Consider the following 24,880-nt stretch of genomic DNA (forward strand, 5'->3'; position numbering starts at 1 on the left):
GATGGCTTGCAGACACGTGGGGCTGCTCTGGCCACTGCTGTCACCACCGAAGCAGCACGCTGTGCTTCCACATCAGCTGACAAAAAGCAAAGTAAGTATACACTACAATGGGGAACAAAAAGGAGGAGGATGATGTGATCCAGCCATAAGAACCCATACTTCAGCCTGCACTCTCTCACCTGCGCCTCAGCGTCCACATGCTCAGTTGCCATTCAACCACCCCATTTTCTGCTTAGATGTCCCCCATGACAGGAATCATAAAAGAACTGGTGCAGCATGGTAGCAAACAGGCAGCAGAGATCAGAAGTATAAAGCTGGCAAAATTTCCCCCAAGCCAAAAAAGCATCTCCATGCCACGGCATTGTGGAGAACAGATTAACCAACTTCTGCCAAAGAACACCATGAACTAATTCTATTTAAAAAAAAAAAACAAAACTCCCTCAGCAAGATTGCAATCCTAAATATGCTAATAAGTAATAAATAGCAATAAATAAGTAATAAATTGCTGCACTGGGTTTGTGTGGCTAGATTTTGGTAGTGGGGAGACACCAGAGCAGAGATTCCTCTGCAGACTGTGTTGCAAACCATGGTGAAGCAGCTGTGCCCCTGCAGCCCATGGAGTCCCAGAGGGGAGCCAGAGATCCACCTGCAGCCCATGGAGGATCCCATGCCAGAGCAGATGGATGCTTGAAAGGAGGCTGGGAACACATGGGAAGCCAGCAGTGGAACAGGCTCCTGGCAGGGACCTGCAGACCCATGAAGAGAGGAACCCACACAGGAGCAGGTTTGCTGGTAGAACCTGCGACCCTGAAGGACTGCACCTCATGGAAGAGTGATCCATATTGCAGCAACTGGGGAAGAATTGTGGCCTGGAGGAAGCCTGTTAAATATGTGGGGAACTGTCTCCCGTGGGAGGGACCCCACACTGGAGCAGGGGAAGCACTCCTCTCCCTGAGCAGCAGGAGAAACAACCTGCAGCAAACTGACCAAATCCCTGTTCCCTGTCTCCCTGCGCCACAGCAGGGGAGGAGGCAAAGCCTGGAAAAGAGGGATGAGTGGGAGGAAGGTGTTTTTAAGATTTATTTTACTGCTCATCCCACTCTGATTTTTGTTTGTAATAAATTCAGTGATTATCCCCAAGTTCAGTCTGTTTTGCCTGCAATGATACTCAGTGACTGCAAAGCTGTATTGCATCTTAGCTCTAGATATTTATAAACAGAGTTGCTGGACAGAGCAAAAATCAAGCCACTTTGCTTTTTTTTATTTAAAGGAAGAAAAACAAAGAAAATTAATTTTTCTAAATTCCTTTAAGATTTTTCCAAATGTCTCTCTTAAAAGCAGAAAGAAACTGTGCACATAAAAACCCCCAACTAAATCAAAACCAAACAAACAAAAGCCCAAAGGAAAATTATTTAGACTACAAAAGACAAGCACTTTATTCTGGAACAAATTTCTTGAAAATTAGGCTCTGGTTTTATTAAGTTCTGATTTCTTAAACAAATTTTTTTATTTTTTAAAATAATCTCTTGAAACAAGGGACTTAATGTAAAAGCATGATATTGACAACATTTCTGTGGCTGGCCCCAGTTTGTCCAGCAGAAATTATCCACATGTGTACACAAGAGGGCCCTACAGAAACAGCAGATGCCACCCTGAAACAATGGGCATTTCCCAACATCAGTAAGTTTATCTTTAGCACTGACCATATTCATTTCCCCAGAGCAGGGTTTTTATAAGCAGAATGTTAAAGCACTTTCAAGTGTCATCACAACACCTGCACAACTCAGAAGCCTAACTGCACACCTACGGTGCACACTTTTGACAGCACCTAAATGAGCAATTAAAGTTATACTGTGACCAAAAGCAGTAATTACAGGGGATGGGGCACATACTTGGATGAAAGGTATTCAGGAATCTCAGGTTTCAATACAAATGGGGCAGGACAAGACCACAGAGGGAGGATTCTTCTGTTAATTTTTGGGTTGAATTTCAACATTTCTTAACTGCCTTCAGTCTCCTTTCTTCGCAACAGCGTTTCCTAATTCCTTTCTCAATTTCCATGCTTACAGTCTTTCACACCAATTCAGATGCCTTCACACTCTCTCTCCCTATCCCCTCACAATTGCACTCCTCCCTCTCCCCCAGCATATGTGAATTTTTAAGCCTTCTCATTACTTCCCTGGAAAGACAAGCAAGTTCCCTGCTATTCTTGCCCAGCAGTCACAGTTCTCTCTGCAATGTTCCCATGGGTCTCCCAACCCTAAACCCAGCTGTTCAGCCAGCATTAATCTCATCCACCTACACATCTACTATTTACTTCTCTTCTGCCTCTCCACATTTCCTAGAAAAAAGTAATTTCCAGCACTATTTTTATGTTGTTCCAGTTCTTGCCCACTGGTATTAAAAGCAGAGTTTCCTTCCCAGTATCTACATCAAGGACCCACTCCAGAAATCTAAGCTAAGTGAAAAAAAGTTATTTGAAATTGTTCAAGTCTTCTTAGAATTCCCAGTTATAAGGGGTATTGTTGTTTTTCCTCAAGGAAATTCTTATTTCCTTAACTTTGGCATTGTTTTAAGAAACACTTGAATTATTTTTCAGTCTATATACCTAAAAATGACCACACAGATCAGGCTGCACAATCTTCAATTTGTTTCGTACATATACAGTTTTGAGACCTAGGTGTAAAGTGAGGCAGGCTAAACATGACACATCACTCCTTCTGAATTTTGACATCCATTCCAATACAATTCATAGCCACAGCATATTCCAATATTACAATGTGTCAAATGCTTTATAACACATCCTATTTTTGCTCCCCTGTACCACAGGAAGAGGGCAAAACAATGAACACTGCTTAGCTTTACTGGATATTAGAACCAAGTTCTCCTTAACCCTATCAAACATTAGAGCAAGTAGTTAAGACATTCCTAACTAAGCTCTTGCTTTTCTAAAACGAGATTAAAACCATAATGCATTTTTCTCACTAGCCTGCACTTGCTACAATGACACAAGCTCTTAAGATAACATTAAGAATTTCAAAGTTTTTAGTGAAAAAAACATTTTCAAGAAGTTTGTGTGTTTCCACCCTGAAAAGAACCTTTCATTTATTTCACCTTCATAATATCTAGCAATCCTTATTCTGAACTGTTAAAAGCTTTGCATCAACCACGTCATAACCACACACTATTCACCTGCATTTAAATCTGTCTTCAAATCAATTACACCTTATGTTGGATAGGCCAAAAATTAATATTTAAAGCAGCCATAATTAACACCTATTACATTCTACCCGTGCCACAACAAGTTCCTACTACATTTAGGGAATTTAAATTAGTCAAATTCAATTTCTAGTAAGTTAAACAACTATGAAAAAAAAAGAGTCCTTCATTATTTTTTAATGTCAAATACTACCTAGAAGCTGGGTTGATCAAGACTCATTCCCTAAGAACTGCATAAACTTAAGGTAAAATTGCTAGTTCCTTGGACTGAAGAGGTAAATATACATGTAAAATTCTTCAGTGTGTTAACTTCTACAAGGTAAGTGGTACAAAGTGACAATTTAAGAGGACAGTGCAATGTAAAGCGTATCTCCCTGTCCTCTGCAAAAGCTTTGCCCCCTATTTCTGGTAATGATAACCTCCCAGTTAAACACCACCTAAGCTTTTGCAAATTCAGTCTCACTTCAGACAAAATACCCACTGCCCCTCATGTGCTGTTTGAGGTCATCCTTTCCTAATTTAGCCTGTAACACTCATTCACAACCAAACAGCCTGTGTCCTTTGGTCCTAAAAGATGCATGAGCTTGAACACAGTGCTACCAATTTCTTTTCATTTCCACAGTAATTTTACACACAGCTAATTTGCTCTTCTGCTAACTGTGTCCTTTTCTCTTCCCAGAATTTATTTACCCACCTGATGCTCTTATTCAAGCATGGAAGATTTTGTTCATCTAGAATAAACAGAACAGTCTCTTTCCTAAGGTCCAATCTTCTGCAGAGCATCCTAGTTTTACTTTCTATGCCTGCCTGACTGGAACTTCCCTCTTTTGTCTGCAAGTGGCCAGGATCTACATGTGACATTCCCTGGAGGGTTGTCTTAATGCCAAGACTAACACTGTTAATACTTCCTTGACACTGGCTGAAGATTCTTGCCCAGTGCATAAAAGCACTCACCTTTTTCAGAACAGTAACACATGAGCAGCTCAGTCTGCAAACTGCCACTGCTCTCTATTGTTTGCAACCGAAAATTGAGCTTAAAAAAACATTATCTCATCTTATAAAAGCTATTAGTTTACTTATTTCCCTCACTGCAATTATTCCTTGTTCAAGATAACCTGCTACTTTATATTCCTGTGTCTTTTATTGTTAATAAGTCCTCAAACCTAGTATTTTTGAATTTTTTATAAGTTTCAAGAGCAACACATTAATGAAATCTGACAGTCACGAACTCTGTTAATGTTCTTGCACTATTTAACATCTCCTTTTCAACAATATCTACTGCCACTTCCTCAGCCAACTCCCTGCCCATCCCATAATGCTCCTAGATTCCATATACTTTAGCCCAGTATTTTCCTACATAAAAGTCATACAAAATATTTATCCAAGGACAGAGCTTTGACCCACTGCATTTCTTCTGCCTCACAAAATGATTTAAAACAAACATATATTTGAGGTTAGTCATTTCAGTTCTAACTTTGGAAAAATCTCCCCTCCACTAATTCTTTCCTTCAGCATTTATTATGAAGTCATGCCCCACAAAGAGCTAAGACTAACAAGCCTGCTGTAGGGCAGATCACTTTCTCACTGTCCTCAAAGGCATCATCAAATTTCATAGTCTTACTGTATTCCAGTTGAGTATACTGACCTGTCTCAATATAAAACTAAATATTTGTTGCCAGCCTGAAACTTCATACAGCAGTTCTTTCAACATGCAGGGACACAGAATAGCATTAAACTGTCTTGTATTATCAAACAATACCATGTAGGAAAACTTGGTAACAGAGATACAAAAAATTCTGCATCATTGCATTTTTGTATGAGCGGTTTAAAATTATAAAATTCACACCCACAATCAAAAAGAACATTTAAGACTTATATATCTGTCCATTATTTTAAATACACCAATAAGTAATTGTAGGTGTTCATTTTAACAATCATATTCCTTCTAAAATACAGGAAGGAGAAACTCAACTGATGTGGTATGGAAGCAAAAACATTCCTTACAATTTGAGCTTCAATTAATGCAGCTTTTTTAATTATTACAGCTTCATAATTTTACTTCTAGAAGAAAATCCTATTACTAAAAGCCAACTAGTCTAAAAGCAAAAATCACAGGTACTAGTACAAAAGCGTTAACTGAGATAGACAATGCAATACAGAAGTGATCTGATGCTGTCAATTTTATCCCTTCTCAAAAGTCATTTTACTGGGGGGACATGCTTCCCAAGTTGTCATTCCTGGTAAATGAGTCAAAGTAGAGCAAAACCAGAAAATTCCTGCATGTTTATATCAAAAGTTACAAACAAATTTGCATTATTACAAATATACACAGTGTAATATACATAATATAATAAACACCTATTAAACACACTCAAATATGGTATGTGAGCAAATTTTGTATATATCAGAATGACAACTAACATTTTTCCCGGCAGAAAGCCTATGCATTATAGCCTTAGAACAAGACAGAGGTGACATCAGAGGTGAGTTAACCTCACCACAAAACTGAAACCCCTGAAAATTTACTGGGAGGCTTCAAGAAAATCTGAATGTAAGTAAAGTCAAGTGCAGAACTGTAAGCAATGTAGTTCAATGTGTCTGTCTGTCCACACTCCCACGTGAACTTTCTCGATAATGATGAGCAAAAACCAGCACACACCACAAGTTATACTGATGAATTCTTTGTGATACCATCAGTACAAATTCATATTCACCAAAACTGTAGTACAAACACCATTAAATAAAAATAGTGAACCAGAAAGCCAATCCCTTCACTACTCTTGCACTCCTCCTGTTGCCAAAGCAACAAATCAAGGAGAAAAATGGCACTGCTCTCTTTCAATTAAGTCTTTATTTACAGTTGGTCAGGACACCAATATTCTTTGGGATGACTTCTTAATAAGAACAAATATTCAGAAAGGAAATTATGCACCTTTCTTCAGGTTTCTCAATGGATAGAAAGTTCCTCTGGTTATGTCAATATGCTAAATCTACCTTCCTTCTTCCTTTGTCCGGTTTTAGGATATTTGGCTTTTATTCACCCTGCTACAGACAGAACCACTTGGAAAACAAAGTACCATCTGTCAGAATGATAAAGAAACATATAGGTACAACTACAAAAGTGCTAAACAAAACTTGATGAAAATCAGTTATGTGGGCTCTATAAAGATCCTGTTCCTACAGAATGAAAAGAAAGGTTTCTCACTGTTGTCCATGTTATCTGAAAGACTCAGTATTTTGAGACACCATGAATGTTCTACCATCATTTTAAAGATATCACTTAGTACTAGTTCAAAATTCCCAAATATATAAGTTGTTCTCAGTGTTGTAAGTTTAGACTATTTAATCTATTATCTTTCTATTAAATTTAAATCCACCCCATATCTTGTAGTCTTGAGCATATGTGCACTGTCAACAGGATATTAGGAGTAACAACATAGGAATACCTACTTGTTTAAACTTAACAGCAAATTTATCTCAAGTTTCTTATTACCCTTGATATTTCTTTTCTTTAATTCTTATTATAGTTATTTTTCTATATAATCTCCTTACAATTTTGAAAGAAAGAAATCCTTTTGCAGTGAAAATTTTGTGTTCAGATAGCTACTACATGACAAAGCAATACTCAGTTGTTTTCAGTCCATTGTCATTAGAATGGGAGAACTCTCCAATTCCACCTATGCTATTAAATGGACAAAGGCCAAGTTTCAAGTATTCTGCTTTTCCATTTTCACTTTCCACTATTTGTCATTGAAAAATATAATCCTGTCTATGAACATAACGCATACTTATGTATATGTGAATATTAGCCTAGTGTTAGTTCAAAGTGTAACATCTATCCAAACTGAGCCTTCACAGATCAGAACCAGGTACCACTGAACCACAAACAACCCTGAAAAATACCCAACCTTAATTTTCCACTGATAATGTTTAAATTCTTTTTAAAAGAAAACACTACACTTTATACTTTAGAAAAGGTGATCCTGTTCTTCAGCTCCATTTCTCCAAACTCTGACAGAAGTGAAAAATTCAACAGATTTCAGCAATAATTGTAAAAGCTGAGAAAGTAAAAAACTGGAAAACATATTTACAATAGCCACAAGACATTGTAGGTCTTCTTATCCAGGTATCTTGTATCTATGTCTAGTCACTTCAGAAAGCACCTTCATTTTAACAATGTACTACTACATTATTTAATACATTTCTGTTTATTTGTCTTCTGGATAATTATACCTTTGATATGCTTACCTAATTTCTTAAAAATATGGTATTGTCAATTAATATGTCATCCAGAAATGAATTAAATTTGGAGAAAAACATTTTGATACAAGAAACAGTTTCTCTAAAGCAACACAGAAACACTTCACTAGTGGGGAAAAATTGTTCAGAGCAAAACTTACTGCTCTTCAGTACATGCCTAGCTGATTTCCAGACTGACCACAGACCTGAGTTATTCTTTGCTCATAGACATAAAACTGAATTATATTGGCAATTAAAATAAAAACACACACACGCAGTCAGGCAAAAACTTCACAAAGCTGAATTTTTCTGCTAATGTAAGCAGAACTTGGATACAAATTTTCTGCAGCTGGCTTCAAACCCTTTTGAAAAATGGACCTTATGACACTACCAGAGTGTGGCAAAGCCTATTCTTAGGTTGATATCAAGGTTAGATAATCAGGAAGGGCCATCCTCACAGAAAAGTGCAGCCTCCTTCATTACCAGTATGACAACTCAGTACTCAAAGAACATAAATCTTCTGTGAAACCTCTACTTTTTCTTAGTCCATAAGACAGCAGGGTAGCCACACTCCCTGCTTGTTTTAAGTAGAGCAATAATGAGTCCTACATCACCCCTCTGCAGCTCAGCATCACAGCTGCAGGAAAGGAGGCCCTTACAATTCCTGGATGAAGGAGGTAACCAGCAGTGACATCCCAAGGGTATGCTGAAGGCAGGGAGAGAAATCAGTTGGGTTCAGAGTTTCTAAAAATAATAGAATGGTTTTGGTTGAAAGGAACATTAAAGATCATCTGGTCCCAACTCCCTGACCATGGCCAGGGACACCTTCCACTATTCCAAGTTGCTCAAAGCCCCATCCAGCCTGGCCTTGAACTATTTCAAGGATGGGATATTCTACTAACACTAGTGTGTTGCTCCTTCTCTTACATACCCACTCTCCTTGTACCCCACTCCCCAATATTACACACATATATGAAAACGTAGCAGGCAAAATACATACTAAAATGAGACTAATTCTGTATGTACTGTGGTGAAAATAAACTTTTTAACCTATCAAATAATTTATATTTTAATTAATATACAACAGACAAAATCAAAATCAGTCTGCAGAGAGCTGTAATAAGACTTGGGAAAATACAGCTTTCAGGTGCAGTTTTGAACATCCTATTAGAAAGCACCATGTAATCTAAGATATCTGAACAATACCGCTTCCTCAGCAAAATGCTTCCTCTCAAATAAGGTAAATTGGATAAAGTAAGTATCACATAAAGAAATACACACAATTCTACTTAAATTTATCCAAAGTTTTTCTGCAAGGTCATATAATTCTATTGAAAGTTGATTGAGAAGTGAAGGTATTTCTTTTGTTTTCATTTAAAAATGAACTGATATTTTTAATCAGTACTAAAGGTTATAAACTTTACAGAATAAAATACACTAAAAATACAGAGTACAAATCTCCATTAATCCCCTTTCCCTCCCTACACCCAAATAAATGGACTGCATCGAAGTACAAAAGACTGAACAGAACAGTCCTACTGAGCCACAATGTCTTCACTGTTTACATCATCTCTGCGTTTCAGAAAATATGTACTGACATCACTACAGGAATTTATAAGGCCTCCTCCTTTCAGGAGGACCCCTTTTTACCAGTCCTTTGAAGGAGGAGCACAACCTAATTTGGGAGTTCCCTTCAAATATTAATTACTTATTCATAGTTGATAATGATCACCAGATCTGTTTCTTCATTGTTCCCATATTATATAGAAAACCTTTTTCTAGATACAATCTGCGTGTCACGATTTTATGACACTGAAGTTGGTTGGCTTGAAAGTAAATTAAAATAGCACTTTACAAACCCAGTTCATAAGCAGTAATTCTGCAATTTGTTATGGCAAAGCTACATCTTCAACATCTCTTGGAAATACCATGCCTCAGGGTCCCATATTTCATCTGCAGCTTTCAAACAAATTTCTATGTATTTAAAGAGAAAGTAATTTTCCAGACTTACATTGACTTTGAAGCTTTGTACTGAGCCATCCAAAAAGTGGACGTTACAGATGATTTCTGACCGGGTTTTCTCTTTTGGTAGCTCTGATGCTCGTATGTTATTTATCCTCCCACCTAAGGCTCGTAAACGGGAGTTCATAACTATTGCTGAATAACCTATAAAACAAAAATTATGTTTAATGACAGTTCTTATAATTCTCTATGTTTCTTTTTCAGAATAACCCACAACATTATGAAGACCTCATTGCACCCCAAGTTAACAAATGCTTCTTATAGAAAATAGTAAGTTCTAAAATTAGCTTGTAAACTAGAACATAAATGCATACATATAGTGGGGCTGCCATGCTCTAAATGTGAACTTTATCAAGAGAATCACAGGTAATACCTGCAATGTATACCTAGGTTAGGCATGAGCCACTGCCTTAGTTTAAATCAGTAAAAAACCCCAAACACCTACTATAAAGTAGGAAGGCAATGTCAAGACAAGTTTTTATCATCTGTAACTAGGAAACCCCTTACCCTCTTTCACATTTCCCACATATTTCTGCACTTAGAATACAAGTTTCACTACAATAATTCTGTTTACTCTCAACTGACAAAACAGTCTTGAGTTAATGCAAATCAGGTTCTATCAAGTAACACTTTGTTTCAGGAATATATACACAAACACCATATGTAAGGCAAGCAGAACTAACCTTAAAACATGTCACTATTCTACAGTCTACCATACATAAATTCATGAAGCCAGAAATTCATACCAGAGAAGAACATGCCACAAGAAAAAAGTTATTTTGTTGTTTGTGCTTTTTTCTTTTTAAAAAGAAAATCATGAAAACCAAAACTCTGAAAACCAGTATTTACAAATTAAAACAAACAAAAGAACATCCCATCAAACAGAAAAAGCCATTCATTGAAATAAGAGATGAATTAAATTCAGACAAGCCTGTAAACATTTCAAGCCTCTCTTCAGTGGATCAGTTTACCAATTAACATCACAGTGTTTAAAGCCAGTTGGCAAGCGAAGCAGAGGATAGCTTTCCAGGTTAATTACCATACCAATTACCAAACCATACCTCACTCATAAGGGGACAGCTACAAAGCGACTTGCATAATAGGAGTGTTCTGTAAACTGCTGGCCAAGCTAGATGGGACCTATACAAGGACTATTTTGCCATCTCCCTTTTTTTATTTATCTGCCTTAAAACACAGGCTGTTTTTTCTTTTACACAGCTACAGAAATGGAACAATTAAAAAAAAAAATCACTTAAAATACTGAAGCACTGCATCTACTACATATCTCTTCGAAAGGGAAACATGAAAAGCATGAAGAGCCATGCAATGTAAAATTGTATAAAGTGGGATTTTTGGGGTTGCAAAGACAACAAAGCAGTGCAGTGATCCATCTTGACTCAACTGTGTGTAATCTATACTCAGAAGCTGCTAAAACAATTGCCTTCTCACAGACAGCTCAGAAGTCAGACACACATAAGCATTCAACACTTCCAACAATACTCTCATAGGTTTTTTTTGTCAGCCCATTGATAGTTCACTATTGTATATCTTCTAAAATCAAAACTGTAAGCTGTCAAGACTCATTTTTTAGACAGCATGCATTTTTCCTAGGAAAAGGTGTGGTTTGGGGGTTTTAGCTGTTTGTTTGCTCTGGCTCTTTGCTTTTGTTTTTCAAGTGGATAAAAATGAAGAGGTAATCTTTAGGAGAATTATGAACAATATTTCCATTTAACCACCAAACACTCCTATTGCTTTGCAATTATTCTTGATATACAGTCTACAGTTAATCATAGAATGTTAATTTTTATTTTTTTTTATATCCAGAAGATGGACTAATTCAGAAATGGCTGCTGTTAAATAAAATAAACATATCCAATTATCAAGAGTATAAAGAAAGGTGAAGACAAACTATGATTGTAGAGGAAGCCTTCAATCTCACATTCTCTAATTTTCAAGCAGCTAAGTTTTAAACTACTTATTCAGCACTGTTTTCACTTTTCACCAAAAAGTCAAGTAACTGCATGAATTATACTACAAAGGCTTTTCTCCACTGCCCACCTAAGCTGGCAAAAACCCCCTTCCCACTTGCAGAAATAGCTCTCTACCCACTAGTCAACTTATGGGTAAGAGGAAGGTTATCCTTCCCTGTGAGCCACTAGATGAGAGAGAAGGCTTTTGGTAGCCAGATTCAAAGCTTTGTCAGCCTGGCCTTCAGGGCTCAGTCTGCATTGCAATGCCTAACATTCCCAGCCCTCAGACTTCTCCACTCTTGGGGGAAAAATGCTATTTGACCTTTTTGCCTATAATCCCCAACCTATCTCACAATTCTACCATTCCCCTTCTCTATGTCCTAATTATCTTCAAACTTTGTCAGGCTTCAGCACAGAGCAAAAATCATCTCCAGCACTCTGCTCCAGATCTACACAGATAAAGGAAGAAAACAGTGCTCAGCCCCTGAAAATCTAGTGCAGAACATGCTGCAGGATAAGCCACATTGGGAAACCCTTAAGACATTTTGATACCTAACTCTAATCACTCTCCAGCAGAGCATTATTTTTTCAAGTGTTACCATACAGCTAGATCTTGCTACTCACTTGCTCAAGCTTTAAATGCAGAAGCAAATAAAATAGCATCAGTGACATCTTTATATATACGTGTGTGCTTGCTATCCAGAAAAACATGAAAAAAACACCAACAAAAACCCAAAACTCTTATAACTGCAAAAAAATAAACTAAATTGATGATTTTTATATAAGTGGCTGTGCATAGCAGCACAAGTAACTACAAGTCCATCTCATACCATAGGTCCCTCTGTGGGAAGCCCAGCCTGTCTCCTGGATAACCTAAGCTATCCAAGAACTAACAGTAACACATACTGCAGTTAATTATAAAACAAGAGGTGCTTCATTTGGAATTTATATTCTCGTGCTAGTTTTGGACAGTTACATTTGGTTTAACACATTCTGGTGATCTGCTGGATGCCAGTTATATCCCCAACGCCCCAAGAGAAGCAGTAAGTCGGAAATCCATCAAGAGAAATTCAAACCTTCTAGCGTGACCAGTTTGCATTGGGTTCACAAATGAAAACCTGCAATTCCTTTATTTTTGCAATTTTATGTAAAATCACACCAGGAACACAGAGTTCCTCGTTTATGTTTACGGCATGCAAAGAGCCCCAGCTGAGGCTGTCCTTGACAAAGCCAGCTGACCACAGGAACTGTGCCAAGACAGGGACAAATGGCTGAGTGTTTGGATGCCACAGCCATCAGTCAACCAGAGCTCAAGGGGCCTAATCAAGCCCTAGGAAACTGCCACCAGCTGGTGTCCCCAGCAGAGAAAGCCACACCTTGTGCTACCCACCTCCATGGCCTTGAGCAGCACAGTGCAGAAGTGAGCTCCTGAGGGAGCTGTGTTACAGGTGTCACACCACAGGAACCTGCCCACAGCGCTTTGCATGTCCCACCTCAGCGTGCCACATGCTCAGCTAGACTGCAAGGATACAACTTTGTGAATCCCTAGCCTAAAGGGCAAGGGAAGGAGAACAGGAGAGAGGTGAGCAGCTGAGTTGATGGCATCTGCTCCACAATGTCATCCATACGTGACCTGTGTTTAAAGCTGTATCTGAAGTAGGGCCAGATTACCATAATGGCTTATGGACCTCAGTGCAATATTGAAGGAACCTGCAATGGCAACTGCTTTGGGGATAGGTGGAGGGGCCACTGAGATCCCCAGCAAGACCAGAAGCTGTCTTTTAAGCCCCAGCAATCAGCCTCCAGCCCTGAGCAACCAGAACCAGCCTTCACATGCAAATCTCAGTTCCTGTTTGCAGCCTCAGGAAGGAGGCTGATTCACAAATGAAACCAAATTAAAAAAAACCTGTAAGACAATTCTGAACATTATCAACGAGTCAATACATTAATATTATTTCCCTTTCCCTAAAATAAGCATGTCAAATCCAGGAAGTTGGGAGTTACATTTTAATTAAACAAACAAAGAAAACCACCCCAACACACAGTTATTTTCACAGTTATAAAGTATAAAACAAACATGTGGAATTCTATCCCATAATGAAATCATGCATTACAGGAGAAACAAATACAGCTACAGAAAGAAGTTAATGTTTTCCAAGTACATTAAACACATTTCTGGACAAGTCTCGTTACGCATGCCTTCTCCTACTGTAACATTGCAGTCAAGCAGAACAAAAATAACATGTTTTCCTCCTCTTCTGTATTGAAGACTGACTCTTAAAAACACTTTTTCCATACCAGCACTCGATTTCTTTCCAACTTGCTTGGAAATTGTTGTTAAGAAAACTGAAGACCTGATTATCAGTATAAATACCATCAACTTCTTTCTTACCAAGGAATTAAATTAAGGGCAGGTTTCCTGAGTATATACTCAAGGACCTTCTACATATAACTATACTGTGTATAACTATGAATAGTTTTGCTGGGTTTGTGATTGTTTGGTTTTTGGATTTTTTTAAATAAATCATTTATTACCTTCTTATCATTGGATGAATAGGGATAATTTACTCCTATAAGTGGACACACTCATGTTTTTCCTAGGAGACTACTGCACTAAGCTTTCTCAATTTATTACAGTCTTGACTGATGAAAATGTTGGCCTCTCAAAAATCATATATATTACAGAATCTGTGGGAATGTAATTTATGACAGGACAGTGCTTCTAACCCACTTTCATTGTCTGAGTGACCACAGCTGACAAGGAAAGGGAAAACTGTAGTACTAAAGACACAGCCAAGCCTTTTGTGTCCTTTCAGTAACAGTCACACTTTATGGTTATCTGTTCCTTCCCTTAAAAGACACGAAATAAATTAAATGGGAATGGAAAGAAGTATAACAAAGTAAAGGTGTCTTTGTAGTGATGTATATCCCTAAGACAACTGATACAAATGCTCTTTACCATGCATCAGGCCATGTAGTTAAGAATTATTTACACACCTCAAAGTTGTATCTATCATCAGTGCATCTTAATGATGACTGAATTATTCAGCCAGATTTTCCAAATAGAAGAATTAGGTTTAACTCACTATCTATGAAAACCAGCTTCTCCTTTCACCTTCTGCAGAGGAAATGCTCCTCTTTTCTACATTCCCAATGAGAAACTAGATGCCTCCCTATTAATTAAAAATTCAACTCTTCTATGTCACAGGAAAATCCCCTGAGGCATTTACTACAATACAAATTACTGGGCATTACTAAAGCATCAACCAAAGTAAAAGATAAACTTCATTTTGAGCAATGTGTGCAGGTCACCGTTTTCTCCTTATATATAGTTATTTCCTCATAAACTTTTCCTGACACATTCACTGTAAGTCATACAAAAAGTAAATGTGGAAGCCAGAAGCATCATAACATGATGAAACCTCCCATCATTTGGAAAAATAAAAGCTAAAAACATCCGGTCCAAAGCAATTAAATCATAAATACAGAACAAGCATGAAAGCCTTAGATGATTAAGCCTTACAGCTTATGGTATAAAAATACCTCCAAACTGAGATAGAGAGAATGAAAGACTTGTTGCAGCATAGTCTTACTCAGAAAAAGAATAAAGGTTAATATCCATATTGGAAGTTGGTGCATGTGTGTATGTACACACACAACTTCCAAAGCAGTAGCTGCAAGTTTTCAAACCATTGCTCCTTAAGAAACACAGCAATATCATTATATAGAGACTCTTCATGCTAAGGTTAAAATCAACATGAATAAAATTAAAGATGTGGCTTTTTTATATTTGCTTCCAGTGGCTGACACCTGTGGTATTTTCAAGCACAGTAAAATTATTTATCTGTCATATAAATAATCAACAGGTATAGCAAAGCACTCTAAGAATGTTATCACAAATTGCACTAATGAGGCTTAAATCATTCTAGTTATCATCTTAAATTTTCCAGAAAAATAGATCCTCTGGGCAGAGATTCTTCACAGAAAATTAGTCCATATAAGCAAAAAACCTAGGCATTTTGAAGTTATACCTTAAACAGGTACAATACATGTTGCCAGCCCAATATTTACCAGAACTAGTACAGAACAGAACAAAGAAAAAACATCCTTCCACTGTAAAATGTGATACCTCTTCTTCATTGAACAGCCTTTAATGCTGGAAATAAGCCTTCAGAGTGGACCCCATACACTATGACACCTCTATTTGTTTATTTAGGATGTATTTCAAAGCATTTTAGTTTCAATGAGGGTAGTTACAAGGAAAAAAAGGGCTTGTTCTAAAAACAAAACAAAACCAAACCACAAGTAATTGTGAATACTCTTTCCTCTTCTAACCTCCACAAAACTGGAATCTAGCTTTTTATTTCACTTTTAAAAGCCAGTAAATAAACCAACTAGATTTGTTCCTATGTCTAGAAATCAGGTACCTACCTATCCACAGCACTTATTGCTTCTTATACAACAATCCAATACATGCGGTTGAATAAATTTTAAAAAATCCCTACACCACTACAAGAGGTTAGGTGCTTAGTTAGTGCAAAAAAATGAGTTATTAAGTGGTTAGCAAGCCTTCCCTGCACTTCATTTAGTGTTCTATTATAACACAACCCTGGTAAATCCATATTTCACAGTGTATTCATGAGGAATACATTGGATTCAACAAGATCACACATGAATGTCAGAGACTGACTGGAAGAGATAGATGGGAGAAGAAATATGCTTTTTAGTTCTAGCATTGTACTGTATCCTGACTCACATGTCACTGAGAATCTCCTAAACCAATATGATACTGAAGGTAATGCAAGCAGTGTGAGCAGCTGCAGTATAAGCCACACACCACAGTAAGCCACTCATTCTTATTTCAGTTCTGCTGCCTATATACACTCATGCAGCTGGACTGGGGACAACATTTCTGTTGGGGACCATCTTACAGTGACAGAGTAAAAACGCTAAGTGAATTAATGATCCTTAAAAAAAAAAAAAAAAAAAGGAGCATTCACATCAAATGTTTGTTCTTTATAAATATATATATATAACATATATATTCATTCCAAGACAAGTTTTAGAAACAAAGATTGCACTTTAACTTTTCTGAGACCATTCTTCCTTGCCCCCCTCCACTTTTGTAAAAGGTTTGCTTTACCTGCATCACAAAGATTTTTACCTGAAGAGTCTTAAAACATGCACAGCTTCAGGCATCCGAACAGTTCTTGCTGTTAAAACTGACGAAGCAGAACAGGCTGCCATTACAGGTTAATAAAGATTATTTGGCCAAAATAATCCTACTCTTTACATAGTAATAGCTTTTACATGGGAGACTGGTGGGTGAAGAATTCTCCCAGCCTTTCAGCAACATGTTCAGCAGTAAGGACCGGTTATCTGAAAACTTAATCTTGAAATCAGATAACTAGAGGTAACTAAATTCTTGAAGAGCTTATTGGTAGAAAAACAATACTGACCATCAATTTCAGTGTTGTTCAGAACTTGTGTTCTTAACACGCTTTATTCCAACTTCTGAGGTAAATATTTTGGTCACATTTGAAAAGCATCAAATGAGATTGTAGGAATAACTCCTCAAATTTCAAGGGTGTAAATCTTGTCATACCAACTTCACAAATATGTTTTTTTTACTTACATAGAATAAAATGATGCAGGTAAGGCATTGTAGGATCCAATGCGTCATTTCGAAGAGCATGAAACATTACTGCTAGACCTGAGACACAGGATCAGCACAAGATCAGAGATAGCATCTACTGCATGCAGAATGAGTGAGAGCAGAAACAAATAGTGGAAAGAAAAAGCATCTGAAGAGACCTGCTCCCTATGCTGCTAAAATACTATGAAATACAGATGAGAACAAGACACACTTATAATGTTTTCACATTTTTTGCAGTTTTTATCGCTCATGTCAGAGGCCTTTATGATGCTTATTTTTAAAAAACCATTTATAAAATAACACCTTCAGCCAGTGTTGAGGGCAATAAAGAGCACGCTGCTCCACTTCCTGCACCATGCCAATCAAAGCATTCAGGAACTCGATGGCTTCCTCTATTGCCTGCCTCAGATACTATTATGCAGCACCCCAGCACAAAAGAAAACTGTCCCACTGAAAACCACAAGAGCTATCAGTACTTTATTTTCCAAATAATGCCTTTGGGAGGTAAATAACAATTCAAAACAAGAACTGCAGAATGAAAGCTGAGGTTCACGTTCCTCAGTTTGGTAGCATCTTAACAACACAGAAGAGTGGAAGAATATGAATGCTGAGTCAAAGTGAAAGCTGAGCACTGCAGGGCCCACTACCAACATTTCCCAAAAATATATTAGTTTAAATAGAACAAATAACTTATGCCTTCAAATTTTCCAAACCAAATAAGTAAGCATTCATCACTGAAATTCATAAAGACAAGCAACTAAAATATTCTGAAACTGTGTGTCATGAAACTTTTGTATGACACATAACATGAAACAAGAACCATCATGCCAATTTTCCTGCCAAATAAAGTTAATATTTAAGCAGAATTTTAATCATCTGTATGACAGATTCAGGAAGAGATGTAGAAAAATAACCAAAGCTCTACAGATTACAACATATTTCCAAAACATACTTTTAGAGGGAAATTCTACTTTTTTGCTATATCCATAGTATGATACAAATCAAACAGTCTAGAAACTACCTGTGCTACCTCCACTGGATTTTTAAACACAAAAACCACCTCAAAGTCAAACAGGGATTATTCTCACAAATGTCACACTATCCACTATGCTTGCAGGTTAATATTAATCGCTACCTCCTATAGGGAAACATAAATAAATAAATAAAAATTTCACTTTTGAGAATGTCGCTGAGAATGTCAGAAAAGTAGCAGGTCCCCACATAATTTTGCCTATATGAGACATGCTGTTTTCTGATAGTAACTTTGAAATGCTGTCCTCCACTTATGAGTTAAAAGATGTACATTGAAACATTCCATTCGCCAATGCATGATGATGGCTTACTAAAAAAAAAATTACAAATTTCAGATAATGCCTCTTATGAGTACAGGCATGTTCAAAAAAACCCACCAGCTTTCCAAAACAAGCCTCTCCTCATTTCTCAAATGTATGTCCAAAGTAATTTTTTCCTCTATATTTAACCAGTCAAATAAAAGATCATTTTATAATTTTTGCCTCCAATTATCACAGTACATTTTGCATGTCAAAGCTCCAGTTACCAAAGATTTCAGTCTTTTCAACAGGACTGATGTCATTGTAGCTCATATTTCATCCTCTTTCTTCAAAGCAAAAGAAATTCAAGCTATTTTTTAAAGAGCAGGAAAACAGCAGATTGTAGACAGAACAGAGAGTGTAGACTCAACCCAAGGGTGTGAATTTAGATGTTAACATTTTATTTCTGATGTTGTCACTATGGACATTTTCTGAACCCGTTGCTTTCCTCCGCCCCAAATGGAACACGGATCACAACAGAAATAATTGCCAAAGCACACATTTAAAAACTTGAAAAAGCAGAGGGGTAGGTAACCGGATTGTGGATAAACTTAAGAACTTGTTCTTCTACAGAAGGACTGAATGCCACATAAATCTGTCAGCTCAGAAAGATGCTGCTGGCAGTGGTGACTGCCATGTGCTGCCAAGGGGGAAAGAAGGAGAGAAAACACCTTAATCATGGCTCTGAGAGTACTAATGAGTAATAATGCCACAGAAAGCTAACTCTCCTTTTAAAGAAAACAGAAATTCCACACAAAATTTAGTGCTGGATTGTTACTAAACTTGAGAAATAGCCTGAAATTACAGATGTCTGAAGTTTCCTTCATGCGTGGGCACAGTTGAGTAGCAGATCAAGACCTGCTCCTGTTACCCTGTGTTTTCCACTGTGGGCATTACTCAGTCTGCTTCTCAACACAACAGAGGTCAGTGTACCATTCAAGCTTAGGAAGAAAAGGTCTCATCACTGGCAACACAAAAATACAGTCCATACTTTTTGCAAGAAAACATTCCAGATCTCAGAAGAAAGCCTATCTTGTAAATTGTGGTAATGAACAAAAAACTCTTCAGAATTACCATGAATTATCTTTCTGAACCCAGATATTTCTTTTAGACCTTTAAGCTTAAAACTTCAGAAAACTGTTTTCTATACATTCCTGTTTCATCTATTTTATAATCCACATTCTGCCACAAGCTTTTGAAATATACTCCCTTAAGCATGACAGAAAACTTCTGTTATAAAACCTATGGCTTCAAAAGATCCCCAAAGGGACTTGGAACACAGCATTGGCAATCCACAGTTAACCACAGAATGCTATTGAAAAAGATAAAATGGTAAAATAATCAAATCACAGCAATTCTTCCTTTAAAAGAAAAAGGAAGGACACAATAGCAATCTGGAACTTGAAAGTTAAGTTACGAAGGAAACATCAAGCTCCACGGACAGGAAACAGTATTTCTACCAGAGAGTATAATTCTATTATTCAATTTATCCTCCAGGACTCTTTAAAATGACATAAGTTCAGGAGATCCTCAAGTCTCACAAAACAAGTTGTGTTGAAGGAATTACAGAGTTCTACCTCATGATCTTCCAGAAAGAATTTGAAAATGTGCTGCAAAAGTCTTGCATCTCAGAATCAAAACCTAAACAACATGATAAGATTAAAATACCTCCTGAGACTTTGATCATAACTTCTTGTTCTTATATATTCAGATTAAGAAAACTGAACATGTACATGTAAGAAGTTTACTTGCCATGTGAGTGGACTAAAGAAGAAGAGTACCTCCAGAAAATTTACAATTTACAGAAAATTTACAACTTTTTACATGGGCATGTAGTGATAGAAAAACGGGTAATGACTTTAAGCAAAAAGAGAAGAAATTTAAGCAGAAAGTCTTTACTATGAGGATGGTGAGGCACTAGAACAGATTGTCCAGAGAAGTTGTGGATGCCCCATCCCTGGAAGAGTTCAAGACTAGGCAGATGCAGCTTTGAGCAACCTGGTCTAGTGGAAGGTGTCCCTGATCATGGTAGGGGTCTGAAACTAACTGGTCTTTAAGGATCCTCCCAATCCAATCCATTATATGATGATTTGTAAGTCAGGAAGAAAAAGCAACCATGCACTGTGGAAAACTAGTCCAGGAACATCTGCACAAACAATAGCCACAGATAAACAGTTTTCCTCTGTTCTTTCCTATCTTCATCTCATCTTCCTCCCCCCCTTATGACTAGCAGACAAATTTGTGTTTTAAGCTTACCAAAGCACACCTTTTTCCACCCTTTTCAGTTTGTTCTAGACTTCAAACATCTAGTAACACAAGAATTTGTTATCAATAAGATCAAACTGTTCCCCAGGACATGCAGTAGCACTGATTGTGCATCTGTAGCTTTTGCACAAGTCCTCCTCCTCCTCCACAAACAAAAAAAAGAGCTACCAAAAAAAACTGCTACCCAAACTAGTCAGTCCTTTCTCCAATTCCTGCATGTGTTTGGGTGTCCTCACCTTAAAAGAAAAAAGTATTCCTACACATAGTGAAGAAAAAAATAGAGTAAACATTCTACAGAACACGTCCTAGCTTGCAAACAATTTGTGCTTTCTGGTTTTCCACCAGTATTTAAACAGTGTATGTTTCAGACCAGAAAAATCCAAACATTTACATCTTTATATCCCTGTGAGGCAATTTTTTCACCACCCTACAAGATTAACATGCACCCTGTGACCATGGTGCAGCACATCAGGAGGAGACCACTCCAAAAAGCGTTTACCTAGAATAGATGCTCCTGTGTCTTTCCTCCACTGCAAACCCAGTGGCAGCCATCTTTTGGTCACTTTCTTCCTTTCAACACTTTAATTAAGTCCCCAAAGAGCCAAAAAGCAACCTCCCAGTCAAGATTCAATGCAGCTTTGGTGCCAAGCTCAGCCAAAGGCTGCAGGCTGGCTGGACAGTTGTGTCCCTGGCACAGACAACTCCCAGGACCAGGGAAGGCAGAGCAACCCCCAATATCACAGGATAAGTCAGAATCTTGGGCCAGCTTTTAGTCAAACACCTGCTAAACTTTCTGTCACGAGGCCACCAAAGCAGAGTGAGCAGAAGCCATGCAAACCGCAACTGGAGCTTGGGGGAGTTAAATGGAGTGGGCTAGAGTACGATTTTGTAAAGGAGTCTGGTAAAGAACTTTTTTCTCTTGAGTGAAGAACTTCTTTGGGCTTGCTGGGGAAGAGAGGGGTCTGTTTTAGGCTTTTTGGTGTTTTGTTGCTTCTTCTCCAACTCTCCTACTGAAATAAAGCACTTACACAAGTAATTCAAGCCCACTTAGATCGTTTTTGTTCATTTTTAACACAGCTATCCAACAAATGAGCATTTATAACAAAGCCTCCTGTTGCCATACGAAGCAATGGAAGTCTCACCAACCTTGTACTTACAAGGTTGTTAAAGCTCCAACTCACAGCCAAGCTCACCTGATTTACAGAATTAAACCATCTCATTGTTTGAGAACGTGTCCCTGTTATCCACTACATATCAACTGCTGGTATTTTTCACAGTTTATAAGAGGCTCAGAGGCTAGTTTGGTTTTTAAGTTTCAAATCATTCAATGCACAGGACAATGCCAAGCAGTTTCAAGCACACCAATTTTTGCCAAGTAGATCTGACATTCCCCAAGCCTTTCTATTTCAGTTTTTGTATTCCTGGCTGGCAGGTAGAATATTTATCTACTTCCCACAAAGCAATCTTAGCATGCTGTGGCAAACGATTACAGAGGAATGCAGGCACTAGGCCAGAGTTGCTGGTTTATACTGAAACAGGAGCAAAAACAGGAGAGCTCTGCTTACAGTGCTGAGATCCGGTATCTCTCCCAGTTTCCTCACTGCTCAGTGCTTTTGCAAGGCAGAGGTAATGGGCAATGCCTCCCAACAGGCAAATTCCCCAAAACTTAATGGAGAAGAGCTGGGAGAGGTACAGGGAGTTGACTGCAGCACCTCATTGGGTTAGAGCTATGATCACAGAACAGCTGGAATGAAAAACAGGACAGCAGCCCACCACTACTAATGCTTTCTTGCCTTCGTGTTTCTTTCATAAACCTGCAATACACCAGAAATGCACTTTAAAGGAAAGGCATCAAAACAAGGACTACTTGAAAACACAATACTGTATTTCTGGTTTTGCCTAAGGCTAATCAATTGACCAAATGTAAGCATACAGCAAATGAATGACGAAACAGCCTTTTTTCCTGGAAATAACTGATCATCATGAGAGCTTTAAAGGAGAAATTCATTTGAAATGGATTCTTCGATGTCATCAAGCTTATTTTACCTTAGCAACTGAATAAAATAGATTAACAACTTGATTTTGAAAGCTATTAGCTAAACCTCTACATAGATCTCTAATATTTAAGCTTATATTGTAATCAGTAACAAAGGTAATGACCCCTATTCCAGATTGCCTACCCTAAATTACACCTAAATAAAAATACTCCGCTTATTTTATTTGATCTTAATTGCTTTCCTAGTGCAAAATGTACCTTGTCATGACCAAGTAAGTGGTCTGCTTTCCCAAAAGAGCTTTCTGAATGTGACATCAATATTTACCCATGCTGAATGCTCTCAACTGCCACCTGATCTTTGGAATCAAAGTACAAATTCTGACCTATACCACATACACCTTCCTACTATTAATAAAACCTAGATTTTCACCTAAGCAAGTTTGTCCTTTGCAAAAATGGGGTGGGGATTCAGCTTCAGCATGCATTGGGAACAATCTAGCCAAAACTTCCAAGGTATGTAACCTTCAACCAGGTTACATTCACGCAGCAGCACAGAGTCACCCTCTTAAAACAAGATGAGAAGAATAGAAATTCTTTCAAAGTAAAGGCAATTTGCCAGACTAGAAAGAATAATTGGTAGGACAGTTTTGTCAGGGACTGAATGCAATGGCAAGCTGGCTGCCTACCCTGAGCCAGCAAACACAAAGCAGCCAAAGTGAATCGCAGCAGCATGTTTGGAAGGGAGGTCTAAGAGAACTTCATAGCAGAGCTCTGGCTGGGAAGCATTTCAAAATGCTTGAGGAAAAATCAAAAAGGGAATGCCTCCTGGTTTATTTCTCATTGCATTCATGAGGAAAGAGCTCCCCTTTCCACAGATTTCAAAAGCCTTTTGTCAGATGATGTTCAAATGTAAAAATACATTAGAACTGATAAGACTAATTGAATCAGGAACTAGTGCAGGCTCTGAAGAATATAGAGGATTTCAAGTAGAATGAGCAGAAGACATAAAAACAAGTATCAGATGAATAAAAGCATTAAGAGATGAAACAAAGCAAATGGTAACATGGGTATGACAACAATGCAGAGACTGGAGGAAGAAATTAGGTAAGAAAGTGGAGGGGAGTTACCTGGCATCTTTAAAACAATGAATGAAGTTAGCTCCTAAAGAACCAGATCAGTGCCAGGCAAAATAAAAAAGAAAAGAACTATTTAGAATTTGTACAAATTCCTACTAGCACCATTAATAAAAAAACAAAAGGAGAGAAGTAAACCATTGATTATTGTGAAAGATGATGTTTGGGGCATTAGTTTTTTTAGTATAGAGGGGTTTTTTTTTGGGGGGAGGGTTGTCATGGTTGCTTGTTTTTTTAAATGTCCTTTGAAGTTTCAGTATCTTTTGCGGGTTTACCTTCGTAACTGTTAGTATGATTTCATGCTGAATCTGAAGTGTTTCTTGACCGCACCTCTTTTTAATCCCAGCCAATCTCAAACAATGTTGTCTGCACAGCTGGGTGAGGAGCTGGATGCATCTCATCCAACTATCTGGCATTCTCTTACTACTGAATTTGTCACCTTTTCCTCCAACATGACTCAAATTCTTAGTGAGTAGAGAGCTAACAGTGACCACAAAAACACATTAACTTCTGTGCCAGACATGCACTACTACTCTTAAATACAGATCTTAACTTCTTGTTTTACAGATAAAGGTTTGATCTGCTACAACAGAAAATGTTTTGCCATCATTCACTTTTAATGCTCTGAAACCAACTCCTCGGCTCCACCTTATTACTATCTCCAGAAGGAAAGGGAAATGAAAACCTGAGAAGAACAAAGATGACAACCCTTTCTGATGGTATTATTACAACCATCATCACAAACCATACAAATCACTTTCTTCTACCCCAAGCTTTCAGTATACAACAGTTCAGCAAACTATCATCTTCCTATCCCCAACAACTTTTTCCTCAATGACCAATATTAAACTATGAAAGAAAAGAACAGCAATATTGTCAAAGATGTACAAAATTAAGCCACTACTGTAGTGTACGAAGCTTGTAAGAAAGAAATGTGCAATCTTACTGCACATTGTAGGTTGAAACAGAGGAATCATACTGTAATTTGCTCCAGAAAAAAGAAGACAAAACTCTTTTGATCAATTAATCAAACACTTGGAAAGCAAAAA

General features: G+C 37.7%; 1 protein-coding gene across 5 annotated transcripts in view; it reads right to left on the minus strand.

Annotated features, from left to right (window-relative positions):
* PTPN3 (protein tyrosine phosphatase non-receptor type 3) overlaps positions 1-24,880 on the minus strand; it is a 162,781-nt gene that overhangs the window by 85,697 nt on the left and 52,204 nt on the right. For all 5 annotated transcript variants that reach the window (XM_085052266.1, XM_085052267.1, XM_085052265.1 and 2 more), the window contains exon 2: positions 9,470-9,624. In XM_085052266.1, coding sequence (XP_084908392.1) covers positions 9,470-9,624 — 155 coding nt within the window. The remainder of the gene's footprint in view (positions 1-9,469; positions 9,625-24,880) is intronic.

This window comes from Lichenostomus cassidix, chromosome 2, assembly GCF_008360975.1.
Source record: "Lichenostomus cassidix isolate B80296 chromosome 2, HeHo_3.0, whole genome shotgun sequence".
NCBI classification, from domain to species: Eukaryota; Metazoa; Chordata; class Aves; order Passeriformes; family Meliphagidae; genus Lichenostomus; species Lichenostomus cassidix.